The 27,746-nt window shown below is 43.3% G+C and overlaps 2 protein-coding genes and 1 long non-coding RNA gene across 3 annotated transcripts in view; 1 reads left to right on the top strand and 2 right to left on the bottom strand.

The window, feature by feature from the left end:
- Nucleotides 1–17,832, top strand: part of LOC117538018 (sphingosine kinase 1-like) — a 37,602-nt gene extending 19,770 nt beyond the window's left edge. Inside the window, exons 3-5 of the mRNA XM_034203510.1 lie at nt 8,048–8,142; nt 9,188–9,303; nt 14,752–17,832. Of these exons, the coding sequence (XP_034059401.1) occupies nt 8,048–8,142; nt 9,188–9,303; nt 14,752–15,592 (1,052 nt within the window). The 3' untranslated portion in view covers nt 15,593–17,832. The remainder of the gene's footprint in view (nt 1–8,047; nt 8,143–9,187; nt 9,304–14,751) is intronic.
- Nucleotides 17,833–18,795: 963 nt separating this feature from the next.
- LOC117537898 lies at nt 18,796–20,790 on the bottom strand. The gene is made up of 2 exons (XR_004567790.1): nt 20,052–20,790; nt 18,796–19,930 (listed from the first exon to the last, which is right to left on the bottom strand). It is a non-coding gene; the product is annotated as an uncharacterized LOC117537898 (long non-coding RNA).
- A 93-nt stretch (nt 20,791–20,883) lies between these two features.
- Nucleotides 20,884–27,746, bottom strand: part of ube2o (ubiquitin-conjugating enzyme E2O) — a 39,529-nt gene continuing 32,666 nt past the window's right edge. The window contains 7 exon segments of the mRNA XM_034203247.1: nt 20,884–21,731; nt 22,090–22,879; nt 23,566–23,623; nt 24,032–24,235; nt 25,463–25,599; nt 25,757–25,937; nt 26,044–26,405. Of these exon segments, the coding sequence (XP_034059138.1) occupies nt 21,704–21,731; nt 22,090–22,879; nt 23,566–23,623; nt 24,032–24,235; nt 25,463–25,599; nt 25,757–25,937; nt 26,044–26,405 (1,760 nt within the window). The 3' untranslated portion in view covers nt 20,884–21,703.

Genomic DNA, 27,746 nt, shown 5'->3' with positions numbered 1-27,746 from the left:
CAGCTGCGGGCGCTGCCAGCGGTGGAGGACAGATGAAGGATGACTGCACTGCTGTGGGGATGCAGAGAGAGAGAGAGAGAGAGAGAGAGAGAGAGAGAGAGAGATCAGCTAAGAAGATCGAGAGAGATAGCAGATATAGAGAGATAGAGATGATAGCGAAGATAGAGTAGATGCATCTCTATCTCTCTCTCTCTCTCGCTATCTCTATCTCCTCTCTCTCTACTCTCTCTACTCTCTCCTCTCTCTCTCTCTCCTCTCTCTCTCATCTCTCTCTCTCTCTCTCTCTCTCTCTCTCTCTCCTCTCTCTCTCTCTCTCTCTCTCTCTCTCTCTCTCTCTCTCTATCTCTTCTCTCTCAGAGAGAGAGAATATTTGTATGGGCTTGTTAGCTTCTGTTCTGCATGTGTAAAGATGGCACACTGATTCCTCTCAGGCAGACTCTGCTCAGGCATCCTAAGATGTCTGTCACACAGCATTAATTAAAAGACAGCAACACGACTCATCTGCTCAATACAAATTACATATATTTATTTAGGTGACAGATATCCCCTCCAACAACTTCTCTGTTGCTCTTTTATTTGTCTCTCAGCCGTTAGTTTTTAATGTTATGGCAACAATCTTGAGAAGTAACACAACACATGAACACAGTGTGTTGCTGTGGGGCTCCTCTGTGTCATGGTTCAAGTTAAGAAACTATTATGTGTATAAACAAGGACAGGGATCTTTGAAAACTCCTTCATCCTAAAGACTAAGCAGAAAATACATAAATAAATACGTCAATGCATTCAGTTGTATGAGCATCAACACAATTTCAGAACTACAATAGTGGCTAACACCTATAGACAGTCATAGTCCTTTCATTGTGAGACATTTGACCTTAAAGTGTCAAAAGTCCTGTAATTAATCGTGACGCGGCAGTGCAGCGTAGTTGAACAATGCACCAGGCCTGGAGGGGAACATGCTTTCTGCTTCCATCATGGATTTTGAAGGGTCTAAAGTTTTTGGTGATGAGCTTATTCTACGAGGGACCAAACGTTGGGATACCTCTGCTGCTTAAATATGGATCATCCGAGCATGGAGGCATTGTGTTGACCTGATTATACTTTTCTAATCGAAAGGTATGATGACTGTGACCAAACAGGCTTTTTTTAGCCGGTACTCAAGAATCAATATGCTATTCATGCTAATTTCATAACATGTTTTAAAAGGGTACGATAATGTATTGGAGATATTTTGGACAGACATCTACAGTATGTGAACTGCAGCTAAGTTGACGGAGGAATTCTACTGCTGTGAGGTGGTAATTCTAGTTTTAGTTTGACATTTGTAAGTCTGCCAACATTATGAGAGTGCAATACTAGTTTGTTGGAGTAAACCTTTCCCAAAAAAAAAAGAAAAGGGAATCCTCTTTCCATGACATTTTTACTTAAATACGTATGTATATTTTTAGTTTGGTACATCATGTGATTAGAAAGATTCCTGACAGACTGTTCTCTATGTCTCCCCCATTTTGTAATAAATCTTGCTACAGTGTGACTTTTACACACAGATCACTTGTGTATTTTGTAGAGCCATCGTAGAAAAGTATTTACACCATGACCCAAAAGCAAGCATTTCCAGGATTTCACTCGTTTAATGTGGCTGCTACCACTTCATATAATTGCCACTTGGTGCAAATAAATATACTCTCTAAAGTTGAACTGTATCTGGATTGTTGCTCAATTTAGGTCGTTTTCTTCCACTGGCAGGCCACAGACATTTCCCATGTTTAAACTCTTGTTGGCTGATCAGGGATCAGGCCTGGCAGAGGAAACGTCCATCAGTGCCTGTAGCTGTGATGAGGTGTGTGTGTCTATTACTGTCCCTCTAACTTCACACCGGGAGGAAATATAACTTTCGTCACATATTTTAGGGCAGTGTGCTGAAAGAACACTTCCTCTTAGTGGTGATTTTCAATGGAATACATGTATTAAGAATTAAAAAGGGGCTGTTACTGTAAGGTTAATAATGCAGCGTTTCTGAGTTGAGAGAAATTAGGCTTTGGAAACATGTGCGTACATTTGACCGGTCTTATGTACACTGCGGGAGGGAAAGACGCACGCAAAGCTACTATTTTACCAATGCAAACATGGCAGATACAGCCACTATTCACTGGCATCTCATGTTTACCTAAAAATCGTTCTCAAAGATATTTCAGCATCAGTTAGTGAGATGAAACACTGGAAACCAACTCATGGGAAAGAGTGGGCCAAACAGAGAAAATCACACCCCTAAAAAGTTATTACATTTGACAGTGTAAACATTTAGTATAGTCCCACCTGTGGCGCTCCCTGGTGTGTGTGTGTGTGTGTGTGTGTGTGTGTGTGTGTGTGTGTGTGTGTGTGTGTGTGTGTGTTTGTTTGTGTGTATGTTTTTGTGTGTATCTGTCTGGGTACACCCTCAGGCACCTCCCTGCAGCTGACCGAGCTGTCAGTGTTTATACTGATATACTGACACACACACACACACACACACACACACACACACACACACAGAAGGGGGTGCTGTTTAACTGTCACCACCTGCTGTCATTTAGTTGGAGGAGTGCTGCAGTTATTAGTGTGTGTTGTTTGAAGGGAGTCACAGTCAGGATGCTGGTGACAGCAGGGTGGAGAATCATCTGCAGCTGAGCGGAGGACAGAGCTTCCCGTTACCTCACCTTTAATCCATCACAAAGCAAGTGTTTTTTTCATCAATGAGAAAATGATCACCTCACTCTGCAGCTCCACTCAGTTTTTACGGGGCTTCAGAGGACTTTTCAGCTCATCTGATTGATAACAGATGCTTTGTAAAAAAAAAATCGTTTTGCAAACATTGAATGTTAAAATAAGTGTTTCCTCTGCCCCCAAGTGGCCAAAAAAAACTGTTCAAAGTACATAAACACACTCATACAGTACATGCATTCAAATATTTGTTGGTATCCCCTACTCTCCAAGCTGGCTGTAAAGTGATCACTTTGTACTCTGATTACAATTTAAGAGCTATAGTAAAGAATTAGCATTCAAGTGCAGCTGAAGCTCTAGCTAGTCAAGTGTCATTCTTTTTCATTTTAAACGTTTAACTACATAAAAGGCTACCCAACAAACTATGCTGTGCACATTGTATGGCGAACTGTTAATGATGTCTGTAATGGTTGAATAATAGTTTGCTTTGAATGTCACACATTTGGAGCTCCTTGTTGCCGAGTGATACAGCATATGCCATGTAAATGTTACATCCTGGGTTCAAATCATTGGTGACCTTTGCCACATGCCACACCCCTCTCTCTCTCCCAAACAAAAAACATTTAACTGTTGCAATCATTTATCAAATTAACCAGCATGTAATCTCCTTTTCATCAACGCTGAATCCCAATGCTTGCATATTGATATGCGTTGGAAGAAGAACTGTAATCCTTACTCCGATGTGCAGTTTTTCTCATCCTCCAGGAGCTTACTAATCTTGAGGACAGTTAGAAACATGCATGGCTGTAAGGAGTTAGTTACAACTCGACCCACAGAGAAACTCTGCCGCTCTCCTCTCTTTACCTCTGCAACATAACTATACAAATAATTACGAGCACAGTGTGACTTATCTCCGACCCTGATATTCCGTTCCTCTCACTGCGACATTTTGCCATTATCAATCTGTCTGACGAGAGGGAGGGGGGGTGGCTCTCAGCTCTCCTCCCACCCACTGCAGTGCCTCGGTTCTACAGCTGTGCTGCTGGTTGGGGTCCTTCAATCATTTTCAGTGTACAGCCTCTGCATGGATACTGAAATGTGATGTGACTGGACTGATAAAGAGGAATTGATCCCGTTATTCTGAGTATAGAGAAGGGAAGGGGAGAAGAAGAGAGGCCGAGGAATCAGATCCTCTCCAGAGGAGTGTGTGTGTGTGTGTGTGTGTGTGTGTGTGTGTGTGTGTGTGTGTGTGTGTGTGTGTGTGTGTGTGTGTGTGTGTGTGTGTGTGTGTGTGTGTGTGTGTGTGTGTGTGTGTGTGTGTGTGTGTGTGTGTGTGTGTGTGTGTGTGTGTGTGTGTGTGTGTGTGTGTGTGTGTGTGTGTGTGTGTGTGTGTGTGTGTGTGTGTGTGTGTGTGTGTTTCATTTCAAACCTTTATTTATACAGATAAATCCCATTGAGATCATTGATCTCTTTTCCAAGGGAGACCTGCTCAAGTAGTTCCACATGAAACATAAAAACATATTTAGAACAACAAAAGGACATCATACAGCATCATTTACATAATTATCCACATAAACAGGTACCAATAGCTTCCGATTGACTAGCATCCAACCAAGCTTTAAAAACATTTAGTGGTACCAGATTGTTCAGTTTCCATTTAATTTGCAGACTATTCCAAGACAGAGGAGCTGCGCATCTAAAAGCTGTCTTCCCTAAGACAGTCCTAGCAGCTGGCACATTTAATAAAACTACAGCATTCGATCTCAGGCAGTAGCCACTTACAATTTTCTGTGAGATCAGGGAGCAGATATAAGATGGAAGTTTCCCTAACATGGCTTTGTAAATAAAAATGTACCAGTGACTGAGCCTCCGTACAGTTAGTGAAAGCAAACCAGCCCTTGCATACAGGGTACAGTGATGGGTTAATGCTTTACAGTTTGTCACAAATCTCAGTGCACTGTGATACGCAGCATCTAACTTGACCAGGCAATGGGCAGGTGCATTCATATACATCAAATCACCATAGTCCAGCACAGGTAAAAAGGACACAGTGACTAGCCTTTTCCTGGCCTCAAGCGAGAAACAGGACTTGCTCCTGTAGAAGAAACCTAGCCTAACCCTCAGCTTTTTAAGCAGGTTATTGACATGAAGTTTAAAAGTGAGACAATCATCAAGCCAGATACCAAGGTATTTGTAACAGGTAACCACTTCAAGTTTTATTCCTTGCGTAGTTACAATATCTAAAACAGTCTCTGGTGTCTTTTTAGCTTTAGAAAAGAGCATTACCTTGGTTTTCTCAACATTTAAAAGAAGCTTTAGTTCAGAGAGCTGAGTCTGAATAATGTTAAAAACAGCCTGTAATTTAACACCAGCCTCCTTAATGGAGGGACCTGTGTGTGTGTGTGTGTGTGTGTGTGTGTGTGTGTGTGTGTGTGTGTGTGTGTGTGTGTGTGTGTGTGTGTGTGTGTGTGTGTGTGTGTGTGTGTGTGTGTGTGTGTGTGTGTGTGTGTGTGTGTGTGTGTGTGTGTGTGTGTGTGTGTGTGTGTGTGTGTGTGTGTGTGTGTGTGTGTGTGTGTGTGTGTGTGTGTGTGTGTGTGTGTGTGTGTGTGTGTGTGTGTGTGTGTGTGTGTGTGTGTGTGTGTGTGTGTGTGTGTGTGTGTGTGTGTGTGTGTTTACTGGCAGCTTTAAGGGTAGAAACAAGAAGGTGGTTGCACAGAAGAGAAGACACTAGAGGGGTCTAGAAAAACTTGATCATTGATAGAACACAAAGTAATGAAATACTTCCATATCCTCATATAGAATATACATTTCCTAAACCTGTTGTTATTAATACTCCAGGTGCATTTCAGTGATTCTTGATTTTTCTGTTGTAGCTTTCTCATTTATTTTGGCCAATGCTATCTATTGATTGGTACTGCTGTTAACAGCTTCCTCCAGGCAGAGCTCCTGTATCCTATTGTCTAGATCAGGGGTTTTCAAAGTGTGAGGCGCGTCTCCCCGGGGGGGTGCCAGAGAGCTTCAGGGGAGGCGCAGCGGGGAAAAAAACAAAACGAGAAACAGTTAGCTAGCCTAACCCTAGCTAGTTAACTTCAGCTAACTTTATGCGCCATGAATGCACGTCTCTTCTCCATCCTCTGCAATAAGATGGGCGCTCACTTCCACCAGCTGCTGCTGCTGCACTCCGAGGTCCGGTGGCTGTCCCGGGGCAAGGTCCTCACTCGCTTGTGTGATTTGCGCGAGGAAGTTCTCCTCTTCCTCGCCGAAATCAACTCCTCACTGGTTAAGCACATGGAGGACATGAACTGGGTTGCAATGTTGGCCTATCTGTCCGATATATTTGACCGGATTAATGACATGTTCTCTTACTGGACCTCTTTGAAATGCAATTGAATACCCCTGCATTATAGCAACAACAACAATAATAATAATAATAATAGCAATACACTTTGAAAACCCCTGGTCTAGATGAGACATCCTGCAGTGATTATGATAACCGCCTGCATGTTGTAACAACAGATCAGAACTTCAGACTTAACAAACTTGAAACAAATCTGAAAACCTGATGGTCTTGCTCAGTTTAGTCAAAAAATATCTGCAGCAAAATATCTAGTCAACTCAGATATGTTTGTCTTAAATTCATACATTATGCATGAAAAAAACACTCAACAAGTTTTCTGCTTTCCTTACAGCAAGATACGCTTTGACTGAGACTGTGCTGATAGTAACCACTATTATCCATCACCTTTTTCTTTACCAAATACTGTGTCTGAATATGAAAAATCTCAATATTCCGTCAAAAATATGAATGATGGCTGTTTCTAAAAGTAAAAATGGGTTCAAATGGTTTGAAAGAGCAGAGGGCCAGAAGGAAAGAGCTTGGGGTGTTTCTGAGCCTCAGCTGGTCAGAGAGAGTGAGAGTTGTGACTGAGTTGTGTGACGGTCCGCTGCGCTTCACTGACTCGTCTTCACACCTCGCAGCTCTCCTCCTGCCCTCTCACCTGCAGAGAGAGAGAGACATGCATCCCTCCACACACACTGAACAGACCCTAGAGAAAACGTGATGATAATATGTCTGGAATGCAAGAAAGTAAGATGTTTGAATAAGTGACAGGTTCAGTTAAACTTCCAAAGTGAGAAAGGAGTAGCATCTTTAATAATTATGTTAATAATAATACAGTCATGTTGTCATTGAGGTCTGACAAAGCCTGCTTGAATGCACTGCTCTGTCCTTCAGTTCAGGTGTGATTATTAGTGATGTGTGCAATTTGTACATTATTAAAATTATAACACACACTCCAAAACACAGATAAAAACAAAGTGAGACATCATTTGAAAGGTTTCACTGCAGTAGATTTGTTAACACTATATTTCACGGTTCTGTAGATTCCTAATAAGGTTTTTTTTTATAAATTAGTAAATATTATACAGTTAAAATCAAGTACCGGTAGCTTTTAAAAACTTTATTCTTCACATCTGTTCAACTGGATGATTTAATTTAATGTTATATCTTTTAATGTCTTTCTTTGATCACGTTTAGCTGACATGCCATCCACTGATTAGACCAAGACTCTCAAGCAATTCATTGGAAATAAGTCATTAAAAGTATGCTGATTAAAAACTTTATAATTAGTGCTAAATTACAGAGCTCATTCCAGGAAACTTCTAGGAAATTACAAACCTGTTAAACGAAGCATTGCAGTAAAAGCCATGACGCCGAGAAAGTCATGTTAAGAAAAACTTAAATTTGCAACACATTTACTTTCTGTATCTTTATTATCTGTCTCTAATAAACTTCCTCTTGCGCTGTCCACCCTGAGAGGAGGCTGTCACCAGGGCCCCACTCCATCAGATCACTCAGCCCAGAAGTAATTTGACAGAGTGCTCCTGGGTAATTTAGTTGTAACGATCTAATTGGCAGTGTTATATACGCTTCATTTAAGCCCATATATCAGCTTTCCCTCCCACGGTGATGCCTTAATTCAGAGGAGACAAAAAAAGACGACTCCTCTGTTAACTGAGATCTTAACGCCAATGTCTTGTTTAGATAAGACACACGTATTAGTGTCATGTGTAACTTGAGGTGCTGATAGCCAACACCCGTGGAAATGTCCTCGAGTGCCTCAACACCGAATATCTTTGACACCTTCGTTAGAGTCACTGTGACCTCTGACCTCTGTGTGGAGGCAGAGGACTGACAGGACGAGTTTCTCTGTTAATTCCTAGATTCCTTAGACAGGAACGACATGTTCATCTGTGTGTGTGTGTGTGTGTGTGTGTGTGTGTGTGTGTGTGTGTGTGTGTGTGTCTGTGTGTGTCTGTGTGTGTGTGTGTGTGTGTGTGTGTGCAGAGCGGCAGAACCACGCCCGAGAGCTGGTGAAGGAGGCCGACCTGTCGCAGTGGGACGCTCTGGTCATCATGTCGGGGGACGGGCTTCTGTATGAGGTAAAGAGTGACGCATGTTCACTAAATCATGTCCACACGCACATAGGACAAACACAGTCAGCAGGGCATCCTTCTGTCAGCATTATAAACCTGCTGGTGTGTAAAGACATATTCATTATAAAATGCTTCCAAATAGATAAGCATAACAGAAATATATACCAGTCAAAACAGCAGTTCGGTTTCACCTTTTGAGTCTGGTGCGTGTGTGTGTGTGTGTGTGTGTGTGTGTGTGTGTGTGTGTGTGTGTGTGTGTGTGTGTGTGTGTGTGTGTGTGTGTGTGTGTGTGTCCTAGCATTACTATACTTGTGGGGACCTAAATCTGTTTACACAGTCACGTGTGGGGACTCGCCTCCCTTATGGGGACAAATTGGAGGTCCCCATAAGGGGAATCATTAATTTTAGGGTGAAGACTTGGTTAGGTTTAGGATTAGGGTAAGGTTAAGGGTTAGGGTTAGGCATGTGTTGGTTATGGTTAAGGTTAGGATAAGTCTCCAGGTAATGCATGTAAGTTTTTACTGTCATAATGACCTATGTAGTTCCTGTTACAGTAAGTAACAGGAACTACATTAGTCATAATGACAGTGAATTCATACAGAATCTACTTTGCCAGTAGTCAAATGTCTATTGATAGATTTTGATACCACTATAATGTCACTACCATGCGCGATGCAGTCAGAAAAAGTTACCCTGCTTTGCACCCTGGCTCAGATTGGCTATCAGCTGTGTGATCCAATCAAAACAGGTCTCTAGCTTTTGTTAGTTTATTATTTTAAGTACTAGTATGGCTTTGTTCTTGATATCAGAGCTGAAAAAAGGGTTTTATGGTATTTATATAGTATAGCTCAGTGGTATACATACATACATACATACATACATACATACATACATACATACATACATACATACATACATACATACAGTCTGAATTTGTATTACACTGATTGAGGTCTGATGCACAGCCCTGTGAGTGCTAGCAAACCCTGGCTGGGTAACACATGTTTCTTTCTGTCCTGCTGATAAAAGCTGTGATTCCTGTATCCTTCAGGTGATAAACGGTCTGCTGGATAGACCTGACTGGGAGGAGGCTGTCCGGACCCCTCTGGGGATCCTTCCTGGGGGGTCGGGCAACGCCTTGGCTGCATCCATACATCACTACTCTGGGTGAGCCACATGTACTATACTTTATAAAACTTTTAACAGTTTATCGTCCCTACGCTTTAGAGAAACGTTTGTGTGGTTATTATATTCTTTCTCTCCTGGCTGCACACACACAGCTCTTCTCCGGCTGGATGAAGCGACAATTAAATTACTGTAGCAGAGCTTTAACGATTGAACATTAAATCGCAAATATTGTGATGATTGAAAAGAGGCGTATTAAATCTTCATTTTGTTTGATTTTGGTCTGCTGGTTAAGTAAAGCAATGTATTTGTTTGATTTTATAGGTTAAATAGTCATCAGTTAATGAAGAACATGTAATAATAAACGAAAATAATGAGTAGTTGCTGCCCTTTTTTTTTTTTAACCCGTTAGCTCACCTATTTGTGCCAGGTCATCCCAGGTGCGCTGCCCACTTAGGTTAGCATATTATGTTTATACTGCAGGAAGACAGGTCCAGTTTAAATCAGATTATAGTTTCTGAACAACTTGATCGAGGCTCCAGAAATAAATCAGCTAATCCCCCATCAGGCAGAGCTACCTGCGGACCAGAAACAGGAAACTAATGCAGCTTTCAATAAAAGTAGTTCTGTCCATTTGGCCGTAATCCCCCTCGAGTCTGTCCACTCAGAGGAGCCTCTTCTGAGTGCAGATGGTGCACAGTGTCTGTGTGTACAAAATAACAGGTATTTCTGCTGTAGTGCAAAAGAATGCAAACCTGGAAAGTTTCCACTAATAATTAAAGGTGGGGTATGTAATGTATTTCAGAAACACTTTTTGTTATATTCCATGGAATGCTCTTAACGTCCCGATAGCAATGAATATATTAAATGCTTTGACAATAAATACATAAAAAAATGTCATCTGTGGAAGCCGTGGCGCTGTAAAAAGCACGACCAATCATTTTAGCCGGCCCGGCTAAAGTAACTGGATGGCCTACCTGCCTGTCAGCCTTCCATCTGTGCACAAACTTATCTCGTGCCCTCATTGGTCATGAGTGCGTTCGTGTGTGTTGGAGGAGGGGCTCTGTGAGGAAGTGGCAGATTTGTTCCGTTTGTGTATTTTCAAATTCTAGCGCACTCGAGCCGGTTTCTCCAAAATGACCTACCCCACCTTTAAATGATGAAACAAATGACATGAGGTTTATAAATTAATTTCAAAAGCATTTTTACCGATTACATTAGATAATTACAAAGGACATTTGTTGAATCTACTCAGGGAGCTTAGTTTGATCTTTAGCGTCTGCTGGCTGTTTCTTTTTCCTGTCCAGTCCAACATGGCTTCAAAGGCGGTTCAGACAACCTTCACGTGTATTTGAAAAAATAAACGTTTAAATCAGATCTTTCTTTAAAGAACGCTGCACAGTAATATAATTGATGTACACCGTGTAACAGCAGGAAAAGTGACTGCCACAACAAATACCTCCAAACACAATTACTGTGTGAAGATATATAATACTTTATTTAATTAGATGTAGTGTTTTCTATAGATATGGTATCCTTTGTATAACTCCTCACCTCAGAGACACACACATGCCTGCCTTCTGGTGCTTTTCAAATGCACTCATCTCATATTCATTATTAATGATTTGCTCATTTGAGGGATTGTCTGGAGTTTAATCAGCCAGAACAAAGAACACAGAGGAGAAGCTGAAGGACACAAAGAAAAGAAAGGAGGAGAAAACCAAATAACAATAAGGGCAACAGATCAGGTGGAGAGACTCCTGCTTAGCCATCCTTCTTCACCCTTTCAGCATAACCTGTACAACAGACCCGTAGTAGTATATTAAACATTTGTACGTAATGTGTTTATGCATTTCGGTAAAAAGTCAACTGAAAAAAGAAAGGTTTAATAGTCTTGTTTAACATCCCTCTATCTACCTTTTTTCCAGCTAAATAAATAGTCCTGTTTTCTTTAGTCTGTTTTAAATACCCTGCCCTTTCTCCTCCGAAGTCACCTGGTGTTGCGTGGGGAATTGAAAAACCTCACAAAGCGCTCTGAGGCTCTTCCTTTTTAAGCTGCTTCTGCTGTGTGTAGGTCACTTTGGGCTTTATCTTGCCCTTTTACTTTTTATTTATTTTGTCATCTGTCATTTTGTATCTCAGTGTATTTGGGGGCTTTAGCTCAGTGTCCAGTGACCTTTATGTAATCCTTTGTGCTGCAGTGTTTTACATTCTCAGTGGGATTTCTGACTAGGTAAATGAAATAAAGTCACAGTAAACCTTACACTGAGGGGTCTGTCTTCACCAAAAGAGCCACATTCAGTCATCCCTTCATCCGCCATCATGAGCTTCTCATCAAACAATGGTCCTCACGCCGGAGCGCCAGCAACAATGAGAGGAAGGGACCAGCAGACTCTGTATTGTTTTCTCCTCTCACACTCCGGGTGCATCCAGAATCTCTCTCTCTCTCTCTCTCTCTCTCTCTCTCTCTCTCTGCTGCGACCCTACCCAGAGAGTATCTGGTTATTATTCCCCGCTGAATGAAGGGTTCACTGAGGCTGCGCGGATCAAACGAGTGACAGCTAGAACCTGAATCTGGTTTTATGCAATGCAGAGAACAGGTTAGCTGAGCGAGGGTTTAATGTGTTTCTGTACACAAACATAATGAGCAGGAGCTGGAACATCATCCCAGCGCTGACCGTCTCTGAAGGTGTGACACCTCGATGTGAGGCACGTTCTCCCTCCTCTGGTGGATCACAGATACTACATAAACTTCTCAGAGTACATGTGGAGGAAATATAAGACGCTTATTCAAACTCCCCATTCATTAGGAACACAGAGACAATGCACAAAGGATCTTGTATAAAACAAGGAGAGAGAACCTGAGAGGGAAGTTATTTGTATAATTTGACTGCTGAGTAAATTCAAGAAGATGAATATGGAGATATCTGCAGAGAACTGAGACATCCACCTTCACTGTAATAGGTGTGTGTGTGTGTGTGTGTGTGTGTGTGTGTGTGTGTGTGTGTGTGTGTGTGTGTGTGTGTGTGTGTGTGTGTGTGTGTGTGGTGTGTGTGTGTGTGTGTGGTGTGTGTGTGTGTGTGTGTGTGTGTGTGTGTGTGTGTGTGTGTGTGTGTGTGTGTGTGTGTGTGTGTGTGTGTGTGTGTGTGTGTGTGTGTGTGTGTGTGTGTGTGTGTGTGTGTGTTATCCTGACCTTCCACCCCTGTCTCCACTCTCCCAGATGGGGCTGTTCTTTGTTGTCTGACCGCCCATCAGCTGATTCTGTCCCACCTCCAGTATTTGTCCCTGAGCCTCCTGCTTTATTCAACTCACCCCTCTCCCTCCTCATCTACCTCCTCTTTCCTCCGTGTTATTACAATACCACAGCAAGGTCACAGTTACCCCACTTTGGTATATCACTCCTGTTATAGCTCACTCCTCAAAACACGCACAAGCCTCGACCCACGTCCCAAAATACTAAGGCCACGTTTACACGGAGACGAAAACAAACCTTAGTCGATATCAAAAAAGTCTTCCGTCCACACGGAATCGGCTCAAGAAACTTGTCCGTCCACACGAGACCGCTCGACCCGCTGGAGACGCTGTACATATGCAGCGCCTGTAAGTGGCGCTGTACTTCCGCCACAAAATACACCAAAAGCAGCGAAGAAGACCCCCCAAGCATGGTTGCCCTTCTGTTTATTCTCTGCGGTGGATTTAGCAACATGTAGTTCATGTAGTTCTCCATGTCCACTTGTTGCCGATGGTTGTGGGAGAGGAGCTGTAGATTTTGCACTAACATCTATAGCATGTTCAGTACTGCGTCTGGAGCACGAAAGCAACCCTATGATCCGCCATTGTTGTTGGCGAAACACATCAGCAATGACGTGGGTGACGTGGGGGTGAGCAGCAGAGGTGGGGAGAGGCGGGGCTATGGCGTCATCGTTATCAGGAAATTATCGTATATGACGTACACACAGAGCCGTTTGGCCCCCCAGAGCCTTCCGTCCACAGATCTACCCACCTTGGGAGCCGTTACGGCCTTGTGTGGACGAACCATACAATAGAGCAGTGGTTCCCAACCTGGGGGAGGCCAAATATAATGTTTAGACTTTTATTTATTTATTTTTTTGTAACTTTTTTTAAACGCAATACATGATTGTCGCTAATAGCCTTGTCTCTACATTACAATAAAATATTTAAAAAAATTGATTAAGTAATTTGAATACAAATTCAAGTTAGTAGCTAATAAAGGCATACAAAGACAGAAATGTATATTTTTTTCTTTAATAGAAATGTTTCTTCTGCCCGTAAGGTGTCCAAACCAGGCTTGTCTGGATTTGCGCATTTTTAAAATATAGTCATTGTCCATGCCGGTTGCAGTTGGATTATTTGTCACAGTTGCTCCGATCAGATTCGGTCTCCTCCATTTTGTAGATTATTTACGACTTTTGAATCCACATAAACACATCGGCAAAATCCGGCTTACTTTGAGCATGTGTTTTAAACAGTTTAATCCCTTTGTGAATTGTTTCCACTTCCATTGTTTTCCGTCCTTTAATTTCTTCATACAGCGGGAATCCAAATGAATTAATCCTGAGTCCAATAACCATCAAAGTCACTTCAATAGTGCTCCTTAATTACGCTTTCATCCTCCTTTAACAAAATACTTCACATTCATCCAGTTTGTGACAGTAGAAGTAGCATTTTTGAGACTTTTAAACTTTAATTACCGCTGTTGCGGAGGAGAAACTTCCAACAGAAGTCATTTGGGGGGGCTCTTGGGAAAAAAGGTTGGGAACCCCTGCGATAGAGAACTGTAGCGGATACAACCCGTTTCGTCTCCGTGTAAACGTGGCCTAAGTGCACCCGTTGTTATTTTGGTGTCTGCATCTTATTTTTGCAGCTCGATTCTTACTGACTCCTTCTAGAGGACTGCTGCATGGCTGAAATAATACATGAAGACATAGTTTATTCACAAACACGCTTATAATGTGTGAATCTGCTTTCATTTGTATTCTACCATTCTGCATTAAATGGGATTTGAAGTTTCAAAGGACAAAACTAGTTATTTTATTTATGTATAATATCCTGCTTTATATTTTGTTACTGTAAACAACATGTATATTTTCTACTTCTTTAATGCTATTTTATTTCTATTTGAGATGTTTACATTTTGGACTGCTTATTTCTAGTCTTTTCATTTCTCTAATGTACAATACCTTGTCTTTTCTGGCTGCTGCAACGCAAAGATTTCCCAAATTGGGATCAATAAAGTCATTCTTATCTTATGTAACCATAGGCTAGGGAAAGTATGATGACCATTATCATTTTTTTCTTACATTTTTTCTTAACAATAACATCGCCTGTAAAATATACAGATATATATATATATATATATATATATATATATGTAAATCATATCAAAACTCCAGTCCTTGTAGTTCAGATGTGACTTAAAGGAGATGTTTCCAGCTCTTCCTAACTCTCCCCCCTCCCCCTCCCTTGCAGAGCCCCCCCGGTGTTCAGCGAGGAGCTCCTGCTCAGCTGTGGCTTCCTGCTGTGTCAGCGCCTGGTGACCCGCATGGACCTGGTCTCCGTCCACCTGTCCTCCAGCCCCCGCCTCTTCTCCTTCCTCTCTCTGGCCTGGGGCTTCGTGGCGGACGTGGACATCGAAAGCGAGAAGTACCGCCACACGGGAGCCGCTCGCTTCACCATCGGCACGCTGGTGCGGCTGGCCTCTCTGCGCGTCTACAGAGGCACGCTCTCCTATCTGCCGGTCGCCGAGGACGACGGGGAGGAGGACAACCCGCCGCTGCACCACCAGGCACCCCCCTCCAGAGAACCGCCCTGCCAGAACTCCTTCCACAACTCCTGCCACTCCAACAACTCCCTGAAGGTGAGGAAGGCGGAGAGCACGCCTTCTCGCAGCACCACCAAAGCCCCCAGCGGCCCCCTCGACTCCCTGCTGCTGCCCCTGGACCAGCCGTTGCCCGGCGACTGGGTGGTTGTGCCGGAAGAGGATTTTGTCCTGGTACTGGCCATGTACCAGTCCAACCTGGCGGAGGACCTGCTGGCATCACCGGACTCCACCCCTGACGACGGCTTCATCCACCTGTTCTACGTGACGGGGGGGATATCCCGCGCCGCGCTGCTGAAGCTCTTCCTGGCGATGGAGAAGGGGTTACATCTGGCCAGCAGCTGTCAACATCTGGTGCACGCTAAGGTGCGGGCGCTCAGGCTGGAGCCGTCCTCCCCCAAAGGGGTGATCACCGTGGACGGAGAGGTGGTGGAGTACGGGCCGCTGCAGGCCGAGGTGCACCGAGGGCTGGCCAGACTGATCACTGGATAAACAGACTTCAAGACTCGGTCCAATAAACATATTTGAGCGTTTTTGATTCAGAAATGTCCAGGTACGGGAGCAAAGCAATGTAAGACACGTTCACTGTTAACCGCAACGTTATCTGCCTCATCGGTACAGAGAAGAGGCTTCAGTAGGAAGTGTTGGGTATGTTTGGTGCTGATTTATCCCGTTCATGTGAATAACTGGCTTCCTATGACTTGACTGGCAGTGACTTATGAAATTACCAAATAGTTGAAGGTGGGCTCCAAAGAACACATTACACTGAGGAAAAAAGACCTGGAGCTGAATTGTAAACATGTTCAGAGGCTCCTGGACGGGTGGTTGATGTTTCAGTGCCTCTGTGCTCCTCCGCTGCATCCTCCACCCACAGGCTGTCCGTGTGGCAGATGTATTAACCATCACCAAGGTGTCCTTACCATTGAGCTTTAAGTCACGTAGAGGAGACGATGCCTCAGACTTCGGCCTACGGGGCAGCAAAGTCAGATTTTAAAATGTGTTTTTAATTGTAATCCAAATCTCTTCTGAGGTTTGTTTCATTCATTGGACAAAAAAAAGACGTGAACACAATGAAATCAGTTTGAATCAAAGAGAAATGAACTCCGAGTGGCCTTAAACAGGGAGGGGGGAAGCTGGTGAAAACAGCATGATGGTGAGTGTATGGAGAGGGGAGAGAGAAGAGGGGAGGGGGAGATATCAACTTGTTAAATGCTGCATGAGGTAGACGAATTATGTTGCAGACACAGCACCGTTATTCTTCATCCTCACCACAGGAAATCATTTGGGAGCTTTAGCAAAGTGTCCTGACGCTCAGAGAGAGGAGTGGGTTTCACCTCGAGGCCAACGCACAGGGACAGTAACTGTACATTAGGAAATAAGGGGAGGGGGATTTCAACATTAACACCACAGCTTGTTATTTCAGTTATGCATAATATGTTTTATTTAATCAGCATGCCACATGTATGTTTGACAGTGTAAAGAATTGACTTGTTAAAGACCAAAAATATTGTATTTAAAATGATTATTATTTTTACATGATTTTGCACAATGTTAGTTTGGTGCCAACGCCATTTTGAAGCCTTTATGGGACATGGAGGTCCATTTTCTGTTATTTTGTCTAAATTATGTTTACTCGAGTTCAGCAGACGAGCTGGAAGCACATACGATGGAAACCATACTTGAAGACGCACCTTCCCAATTAGATTTTGCTGTTTTATGGAGAAAATGTGATCTGTAGCACCAACACCGGAGGTCTGGCTACTGACTGTTAAAGTGGACAGAGTGTTGATCCATCACAAACCTTTATTTGCATGGTACCCCTTAAAATGAAGCAAGTATGCCGACGTGTAAGTTCAACCAAAGAGAGAAAGATGACATGAAATGTAGTGGCCTTAAGATGTAAAATCATCCTAAATTAATAATAAATAATCCTTATTAATACAAACAAATGATTGGGTTGAACAAAGTAAAATCATCTTAACTTTGTGTAGGAAAAATAATATGTGTTCGCATTTTGTTTGGGATCCACAGATGTAAGGAAAAATACATGATATTATATTTGTTTTCCCACAGTGCTACTGACCCCAAACACTTGAATACATGTTATGTTCTGAGCTGGGTGTCTGTGATGCAGTGATCCTCTGTCTGTGTGCCTTGATGTGCTGCCCCCTGCTGGCCTCAACATGCTGGTGCATCCTTTAGGAAATACACTCATTTTCCCAACCTCAGTTACAAATAAATTCGATTGGGAAGGTTAAGGTAGTCAAACATTTGCACTTATATCTGAAAAAAGGTGTAATTTTGGCACATTTGGACTCAAACTGTTATTACTATGGTGACACCTTCCTTAACTTCAGCTTCTCACGAGGAAGAAACTGGAGCGACAGAATGATCCAGTTTCTCTCTAGGTCAGAAAATATAAATGAGTTGAATCAGACGGATATGTTACAGATGATGAAGGACCTGATGTTCATTTTGTAGAAGAGAGACATTAACTCCGTCTGATGGTTGCTCTTATCGTGTTTACCTGCTGCTTATTAACTGTTGTCTTTGTTTGAGGTGAAGGGAGGAACTCCTTTTATTTGTCTGGCACACTGAATATTGAAATTATTGATTCTTTATTCTCGAGAGATCTATTTTTCCATTTGACAAATGTCTGTATTTTTTTCTACTATAAAATCAAACATTCTGCTTGAGTGTTTCGGATTGGAAAATAAATCATGAAAAATGAACCGTCTGATTTGTTTCTTGAACAGTTTGTTTTAAAGGCAGTTTCCTGAACTACTGTGCACTGTTAGTAGCTCAAACATGAGAACAACGGTCTGTATTGGAGACTATTTTCCGCTGTGGATGAATACACATTTAGGGATATTAGTATTTAATACGAGGCTTAGTTGAATACTGGATTCTGATTGGTCAATTCGGACATTTCAGAATCAAGGTTATTGCCAGGAAAGTTTACACATAGGAATTTGCTTTGGTGTCTGGTGGTGCGAACATAAACAATCTATGAAAATAAGTTGTAGCTAATGGTAGGTAAAGAAAATTAAAAAAAAGTATTTTTAAGAAACTATTCGGCATACAAAATACTATAGAAAAGTATTTACACCAAATGTTTATTTAAATATATAAAATAATGTTAAAAGCTAAAAAACAAAAACACTTGGTGCAATGAATATATGGCAAACATAATTCACAGAGGTTATTAATACTCGATAACACACCGCAGCTAAACTCAATATTGACCGTTGCTAAGGAGGATCAAGGGAGAAGGAAAAAGGTTGAATGGAGAGAAACTCCTTCTGGACGGAAGTTTGGTATTTTAGCTTTTGCAAACCACTTTCATGAACAAAAACCTATTTTAACACGTAGTGTGTAGGAAAGGGAAAACCCCAAATGCAGAATAGGGCCTCGTTCGTTCTTAAAATGATAGTTGTTGTTTAGTGTTATCGTGTGATTTCTTAAAGTAATACCTTTTATATCACTAACTCACCCTGTTACCTTGCATTTACCAAAATAAAGTTCACTGTGTTCAAACAAGAACTGTTTGTCCCTCCAAGTTAACACTGGGTGAGTCATTTATCAAGAAAGATATTTTAAGTACGAAGTATTCTTATATCGAGAAAACCTACGTGCTTTCTGCAGGCGATATAACAGCTGACATGGATCCAAATAAATATAAGCCAGAATCTTCCTACGGTTCTGCTTGCAAAGTTTAATACATCAGTTGTCTTAACGCAACAAAAGTAAACCATTAAAAAATGAAATCATAAGTACAATACACGCTCAGCATTTTGTACACGTATGCCCCAAGCATCCACGTGACTGTTAGAACTCACGTTTGTGTTAAATATATATATATATTTCAATATAGTCATGACATCTGTACAGAGGGAATCAGGCTACAAATCATAACTTTATTAGTTCTTTTTTTAATATTTCAATAACAGGCCACTGTGGAAATGTAGACATCGTACAGTCAAGTCTTGTGTAGTCCTTTCAGAAGGCTTAAAGCAACATGTTACATGCTTTGGCTGTAAAACAAACTCCTCGCAGTAATAATAATAACAATGGTTTCAATTTGAATAATATACACACATACACAGACAATTGTACATCATGTGCTTGATATCCTGCCAGATTTGTGTTGCTTAGAGGTCTAGCTTCACATTTTCTGCAACTTCTGACACATGAAGGAGTAATGTCAGCCGCGCTCCAAACTCTTTCTGAAAACACAAGGGGGCATTTTACAAACAGCAGCAAATGGGGAGGGCAGGATGGCAAGTAAGCAAACAAGGCTACATGCCACAGCTTGAAGCAACACCTCCTGGAGCATTAAAGGCAACATAATACAAATAATAACAAAATAATTTATTCAATTCCAAGGAAGAGGACTAATGTCAGAGGCCTGGTCGCCACATCAGATACAGGAATGCCAGTTTTAAGAGTCAGGGTGTATACACAAACAAAGTCAAAGCAAACTACCCTCATTCATGACCTTTATTTCACTTGGCTCATGGTTTTAATCCTCTCCCATCACTCAGAGCTTCACAACGTGCTCTCATTCAGAAACACTCTTCAAGTTCAAGTAAAACACAGCCAGCGCTCTCCTGTGTACAGATCATAGCAAGCACAAGGGGTTTGTCTGAGCTGTATTAGCATATGTATATCAATGAGCATCATAATATATGGACAGAAAAAAAGAGCATTACGTTAGAGGTGGGATGCAGCTATTTCAAAAGTCAAATGTAAGCAAAGGCTGCTCTGATCATCCCCAGGAAGCACGGTTGGACCCAAAGGTTTCACTTTCTTTCACAGTTTCAGCGAAATCTGTGAAAAAGCAAGTTTCATGCAACTTGGTAAATAAAACCATGATTTAGTTTATTCAATTAACAGATAGATAAATACAAGATCTTGTCTGTGTGCTGTTATTTGTGTAATTTTCTCTCACCATTCACCTTCATGGGATAAGACGCTCAAGCCAGGGTAAACACGGAATGATAGGGAAAAAATAAATAAAGCAAAACAGGATAATATAATCAAAGCTTCAGCATCATACTTACTGTAGTTCGTAATCTGATGTTCTTTAACTCTGCACGTGCAATCTGGAGAGGAAAAATCAGGATACAGCTATGACCGGAGTGCTCTAGCAGCACTATCAGGAAGGAAAACACTGCAGCGGGGTCTGAGTGGTTGTTGGAGTGTGTCTCGGCCTGTGTGTGTGTATGTGTATGTGTATATATGTTTAAAGCGTGACACAAGCAGCTCTGTACAATGATCTGAAATTATTAACAACAATTCAAGTAAGGCAACATGTTGAAATGAGATGAACGGAATGGATCCTGTATGTTTGACTTCTATTTCATCTTGAAATGGTGGCATTTGCATGTGATGTGGGTTCACGTCGGTCACAGAAGAGTGGAGCATTGTGGGTAAAGCTTGGCTCTGAAACTGTAACACTGAAAGCATCTGTGTGTACAACGAATTAAAAAGCGTCAAAAGCACAGGTTGCGTTTTGGTGAGGGAACACGTTTTGCTAAATCCTACGGAAAGTGAAAGGAGCTTTTGAATGCAGTGTACACACACACACACACACACACACACACACACACACACACACACACACACACACACACACACACACACACACACACACACACACACACACACACACACACACACACACACACACACACACACACACACACAACACACACACACACACACACACACACACACACACACCACACACACACACACACACACACACACACACACACACACACAACACACACACACACACACACACACACACACACACACACACACACACACACACACACACACACACACACACACACACACACACACACACACACACACACACACACACACGAGGTGATCCGTATGTAAACTTTGTCACTCGGTGTTTGTGGCGTGGTTCAGTGCGGGTGCTTGGCGTAGGAAAATACCAGCGAGTTCACTAAAGTGGAAGAAGTGGTGAAGATGTTGTGGTTGGCAGTTTTACTGACATTCAGTATGCTCTACTTGAATATTGTGTGTGTGTGTGTGTGTGTGTGTGTGTTTTTGGACAGAGAGCATTTGGCAGAAAGCGTACAACCAGTGATTTCTATTTAAAAAGAGTCCTCCTGGTCAGTGTGTTTACACGGCGTCTCCTCTCCCAGACCAGACTGTCCGTTGGGTGTTGTAGTGCAGGACGGTGCAGAGAGGACACCAGTAGTGCTACAGAAAGACCCCAGGAGGCGCTGGGTCTTCAGTTTTTCAGCCATCTTTGATCTCGTCCAAAATGCAGCAATAATAACAAGTCTGCTTAACATTTTTCAGGCTGATAGAGAGTGGTTAACAAATCCCCACACATGTGGCGGATGCTGCTGGGGGCTGGGTGGAAGAGAGTCCATGGCACTGATTCTCCATCTCATTCAGTTCTTCATGCGTCCAAATCAGCTCCACTAAAGTCCTGCTGAGGCCAAAAGAGAAACTTTGACCTCTGGTAAAAGCTTGTTGTTTACCTGCGTCCAGATGAGGGTTCCTGTGACGGGCAGCTCCAACAGGTTTGTGCAACTGGGTGAGGCCCGCTGCTCTTTATCCATCACACTCATCTGAAGAGTCACTGAAGGAGAACAAAGACATTATCAAGTCGGGTCAGAACCTGAACCGGTGCACTCTCCTCACCATCAGGTGCTGCTCTCCTGCAGTCATGATCCAGAGGGATTATGGGGGGGAAATAGGGCAGAACATTGTGGAGTTTGGGGAAGCAGGACAGACGAGGAAAAACGAGGACATGGACGTGGGCAGTGCTGGGGGCACAGCTCTGGACAGGGGTACAGGAGATTGAAAACAGTAGCCCCCCTGCAGACAAACACGGATCCTCCTCTACGGCTGGAGGCGGATGAAAAGGTAGAAGAGAAGGAGGAAAAGAGCAGGGAACAGTGCAGAGGTTTGTCAGGGGACGGCGAGGAGGCACTTACTTGTCCTCAGTGTGCTGGGGGACGGCGGCGGCGACCAGCGCGGCGCGGTACTGCAGCAGCACCCCCCGCACGCTCTTCACAAAGCCCTTGGAGAGCGGGAAGAGCGGGAAGCCGAGGTCCGGGTACCCGCCGCCCTCCGGGAGGAAACTCCTGTAGCTCTTTCTTCGTTTCTTTGGTCGGACCACCGGCTGGCTTCCCACAGAGCCCGTCCCTCCTGCGCTGGCCGGGGCGGGCTCTGACGCCGGGCCGCGGACCACCGAGCCCGTCCTGGTCTCCCCGTCGGCAGAGGAGACCCCCTGCTGGCTGTCGCAGTCTGAGTTCTGGCTCAGCTCCTGCTGAGAGGCGGCTGTGGTGGAGGGGCTCAGCCCTGAGTCCTCCAGCTCCTCCTCTATAATACTGGTCACTCCTTTTCCTGCGACCCCCTCCTCCACAGGCTTACTGGGACTGCTGTGGGCCACCACTACGGGCCCCTGCTCGTCCAGAGGTTCCACTGATGAGCGTCGGTGGGCTTTGGAGGCCATGTGCGCCGCCTGCCCCCGCTCGGCACCTTCGTGCAGCTCCAGCCACGCCTCCAGCCGGTAGACGAGCCGCCAGCCGTTGGAGGCGAAGTGCTCCTGGATCTCCTGCTTGAAGACCTCCACCGGGTGCTGCAGCAGCTGCGTCATCGTCTGCACCATCTTGATCAGGGCCATCTCGTTGTAGCAGCGGCTGTTCTCGTATCCTTCCTGAAGGCCTCGGTCGCTGTCGAAGCCTGCCTCGTTATAGTACGGCTCGTTGACCAGGATAAGGCCTGAAAAATACAAGAGAAAACAGCACAAGGAGGTTCAGAGGATATTTCACTGTGTGGTGAAGGACTTTTTCACTTAAATCTGGAGAGAAGATGATAAATACACATTTCAGCTGGTCTTAGTTAAAAAAAGAAGTACCCCTAAAGTAATACATAATGCGATAAATCACTTATTTGATACCCTAATTCAATACCCACCATGTGAAAGAAAGCATTTGGTTGCACAAAATACCGCGAGCAAACCTTACTTATCCAAAAAAAATTCAAACAAAAACATTTTTAATTCATAAAATATTTATATATATTGCACTTCAGCACAGTGCATACTTGATGGCCATTAGCTGCTAGGGAACTAGACCAATCAATCATGTGTCACATTAAATTGAAGTGCGCTAGTGATGATTGGCTGTAAGCAAAACCACACTAAAGTACCCATCTGGGTACAAAAAGGATCAAACGAGGACGACAAGAGAAGTTTAAACTCTTATTGCTACTGGGTTGGTTAATAAAGTTATTCAGTATCAACACCCAGTCCTGTTGAATCCTAGATACAGATTTGGCTTGACAAAAAGTAGTGAATTTATGGACTCAGTTTGTCAGGCAGGCCGTATTGAAAGTTGTGTGTGTGTGTGTGTGTGTGTGTGTGTGTGTGTGTGTGTGTGTGTGTGTGTGTGTGTGTGTGTTCTTACCTTGTATAGAGATGAGGACTTGCAGCAGGCTAGACTTGCTGGTCCATCTCTCAGTGCCCTGTGGATCATCACAAACATTGATAATCATTAATCCCATTAACAATTTCTATTAAAATGTAATATATCACTTAATGTTCATTTTAGTCTATGAAATAATGATGGATATTTTTCATCATTTAAAAGTGATTTTGAAAAGCCTTGAATATGTTGTTTTGTCTTAACTTATCGATGTATTCCCCAATCATTTAACCACAATCTGCGCTACATTTAGTAACTATAACTGCAATTTTGACAAAGCTTTCCAAATGCAGCTATGCATTTTTAATCAAGTCTGGTTAGAAAGAGACTTAGTGTGTTACTTTAATTATGGTACACACAGACCTGTAAACCTGCAGGTTGTCTCTACATTTAAGTGATAAGAAGAACTGATAGATGTTTATACGTGACCCAGCAGAACAGCACTCACCTTTCCGATCCAGGTTCCCAGCAGGCTGACGCACACCTTGCCGTTGTCGTAGAGATTGGGGTTGAGGCGGCCGCTGCACTGCGACAGGTAGCGGAACAGAGGCGGCACCGAGGGGTAGATGTTGGGCAGCTGGATGTCAAACACGAACAGACCGTCCTCGTAGGGCGTCCGAGTCGGACCTTTGATCAGAGCCGAGAACAGGTCCTGTGTGGAAGAAGGGAAAGAACATATCAAGATTTATGATGTATGCAGTCAGTATTTCTGAGCGAGAATATGATGTGACAAGAGCAAAGGAGAGACAGCTTCTACCTTGAGGTTAATCATGTTTTAAAGGTCCCATGTCATGGCCATTTCCACTGATCATAATTCCATTGTTGAGGTCTACTAGAATAGATTTATATTGTGCAATTTTCCAAACTCACATTGGTTCCTCATACAGCATCTCTGTGAACTACGTGTATTCACTGAATTTCACTCTCTGCCTTTAACGGCTCGTTGTAGCTCCAATAGCTCCAGCCCCCACCCTCCCTGTGAGCACAGTGTGCTCTGATTGGTCGGGACGTTGTGAATCGCGCTGAGCTCCGTGGAGGTGTTGTTTCCTTGTTTAGCGATAGACAGCGAAACACAGCCAAACTCACCCTGAGCACACACAAAGTCACAGCCGAGGTAAAAACAATAAGTGTGGCTTGATATTGAGCAAGAAAAAGGTTGATAAACGCTGTGAGAATGGGTCTGCAGAGAGAATGGGTCTGCAGAGAGAATGGGTCTGCAGAGAGAATGGGTCTGCGGAGAGAATGGGTCTGCAGAGAGAATGGGTCTGCGGAGAGAATGGGTCTGCAGAGAGAATTTCACCGCGATCCCAACTGTCTGCTATCAGCCTGCAGCCAGGGAGGAGAAATCAGCAGAGCTGCTTGCACTGAGTGTGTGTGAGGAAGTCCGTGGATTGGTCAATTTGGACCAATCAGCGGGGGCTTAACGCAACGGCTCCGCGGATTGGTCCATTTGGTTCCGGGTACCGCATGACGTTAAGCCGTACCCGGAAGAAACATTGGACAATGACGTATGATTTGACTAATGTTGTGGAATAATATTCAGGATTAATTTCTAAGCGTGTGGTCACAGCTGTATCTGTAGAGAATTCTGCATCAGAAATGTTAGTTTTTGAACACAAGTATGCATTTTGGCTCTGCTTTTCAACTCAAAGCAGTTTGTAAATGTGAGTATCTGCATCGTCGTAGATTTTAAAGATTCAATGCAGAGATTGTTCTCAGGTTCTCAAAGCATGATATACACTCACAGGATATGAAAATATTTCTGGACATCATTTTACAAGCTTAACATCTTTTTGTAACATCGTTTGTAATATTTGCAACTATAAAGTGAATTGTGGATAGACAAATGCAGTAACTGTTATTGCTGCTTTGAACCCACCATGCGATCTTCAAATGTTTTGACCATGATGCCATCTGGCAGGGACGTTGCGAGCAGAGCCATTTCCTTCCTCACTGTGCTGAAGAACTTCTTTGCCTCCGCTGGCTGAAACTCCATTTTATAAAACGATTGTGTGTCTGAAAAGATGAACAGAGAGAGAGCAGACATACGATGATTAAATATAAACACAGAAAGAAATAGAAACGAAGGAATACAACTTGTGTGTTCAGGGAAGCTAAAGGATGTGTGTGTGTGTTGGTCTCAGTTTGACAAAACCCTCTCTACATGTCTCACCTGGGGCCCACTCCAGCACAGAGAACACCTCCCCCCTGGCGCTGGTGAAGGTGACGCCGGGCTTCCCTCCGCTCTGCTGGCACAGTACCGGGGTGTCACTGAGAAATTCGCTGGGCCACTCCCCTCCTCCGACCGGGGTCTGAGGGTCCTGCTGAGGCTTCTCTTCTCCCGCTCGCTCCAACTGAACAGACACACATCGGCACGTGAGACACAATAATGATGCACTTTTTACCACTTACACATCCATTTGGACTGCACTGGCAGTGTTGTAGATGTATTGAACTAACCTCTGTCGCTGCTCCTGCGCCCCCTGCCTCCACCACAGCCTCCATCTTCTCCTCCTCCACGATGGCGACGTTGTCCAGCGTCTTCCTCAGGTTCTCCTGCAGCTTCTTGATGTCGTCCAGGAAACGTTTCTCCTTGGTCGGCTTCTCTGGTACGGTGGGCGTCACTGAGCTCGCTACGCTGGTGGTGGAGGCGGGTTCAGCGGAAGTCGGGGAGGTGGGAGACCCTCCGGTCCAGAGCTGCTCCACAGTCATGTTCTTCAGGCTCTCCAGGATCTTCAGCGCCTCCTTCAGCTCCCTGAAGCCCCGAGAGGAACCCTCTTTACCGGGCTTCTCCGCTCCGTTCACTGCTCCTGGAATGGTTCCTAGGCAGGGAGAAATAACACGTTTATTACATTCTGAGCATAAATAGAGTTGGGAACAAATGGTTGTAGAATGGTTATACGTCGAAGCATCACATTTAGTTTGAATCCCAATTTCGTTTCAAATTGTTTGAATCCCAATTTCATTTCTGGTAATCAAGTTATTTGTTGTTTTAGATTCAAGACAACAATGGATGTCCATGGCAAAGAGAAAGAGGCTTTATCAGGTCAGGATAGACAGGCAATAATTGTTGGTAGGATCAACTTAATGGCTTTGATTTGGGGGGGGGGGGGTTTATGATTAAAAAAAAAACTAAACCTAGAAACATTTAATCATCAAATTAAGTTTCAAAATTGACATTGCTGTTTGCGTTGCATGGTAACCGTATTTTTAGAAAACCAGATGGGTTTGCTTAGGTTGATGATTAGTTTTTGTATTCATTTATTTAACAGGGACAGTGCACATTAATGAACATTTCTGTAAATGTGCCAGAGTTAGCCAAGAGGCTATTTTTCATCTGTAGTCCCTGAACAGATTTTAAAAGTCAACCTAAAACACATTTCATTTTAAACAAGTAGATACAATACATTTAAAATATGGAACACACATTACTGGAATACTTAAATATATTATTGTGTTCTGACATGGAATCTACAATGTCTAGGTGTTCATTTCCTGAGTTTTTGAAATGTAGCAATATCCATTTATCATTTTACTGTAAAAATGTATTCTTTGTGGTTTGAAATTGAATGCTAATCAATTGTTTTGTATAAAACAGAAATCCTATGTGTGCCTAAAGATATACATTTAACTTTTTTTAGAGTAGCTATCAGACACAAGATTCAAGGAGGATAATTAATGGTTTGCATTATTCCCTTAAAGGTCCCATGTCATGGCCATTTCTACTGATCATAATTCCATTGTTGAGGTCTACTAGAATAGATTTATATTGTTCAATGTTCCAAAATCACATTGGTTTCTCATACAGCATCTCTGTAAAGTATGTGTATTCACTCTGTCCTAAACGGCTTGTTGGAGCTCCTGCCCCCCCCCCTCCCCTGTGAGCCCAGTGGCCGTCTGCGAGACAGCGAGACACAGCGAAACCCAGCCCGAAACCAGCCCGAACACACACACACACACACCCGCAGCCTGGCTGGTAGTTTGTGTGTGTGCTGAGGCTGAGTTCCGCGGTGTCTCGCCGACCCAACACCAGTGAGCCAGCTCACAGTGTCCCGCTCCTTGCAGCAGCGAGCCTCGCAACGTCCCGCCGAGTGTGTGTGTGTGAGGAAGTCCAAAATTGGTCCAAACGTAACGGCTCCGCGGACGTTACGTTACTATACCCG

The sequence above is a fragment of the Gymnodraco acuticeps genome, unplaced genomic scaffold, assembly GCF_902827175.1.
Source record: "Gymnodraco acuticeps unplaced genomic scaffold, fGymAcu1.1, whole genome shotgun sequence".
Classification (NCBI taxonomy): Eukaryota; Metazoa; Chordata; class Actinopteri; order Perciformes; family Bathydraconidae; genus Gymnodraco; species Gymnodraco acuticeps.
Note: the sequence above shows the minus strand (reverse complement) of the source record. Positions and strands in the feature narration are given on the sequence as shown.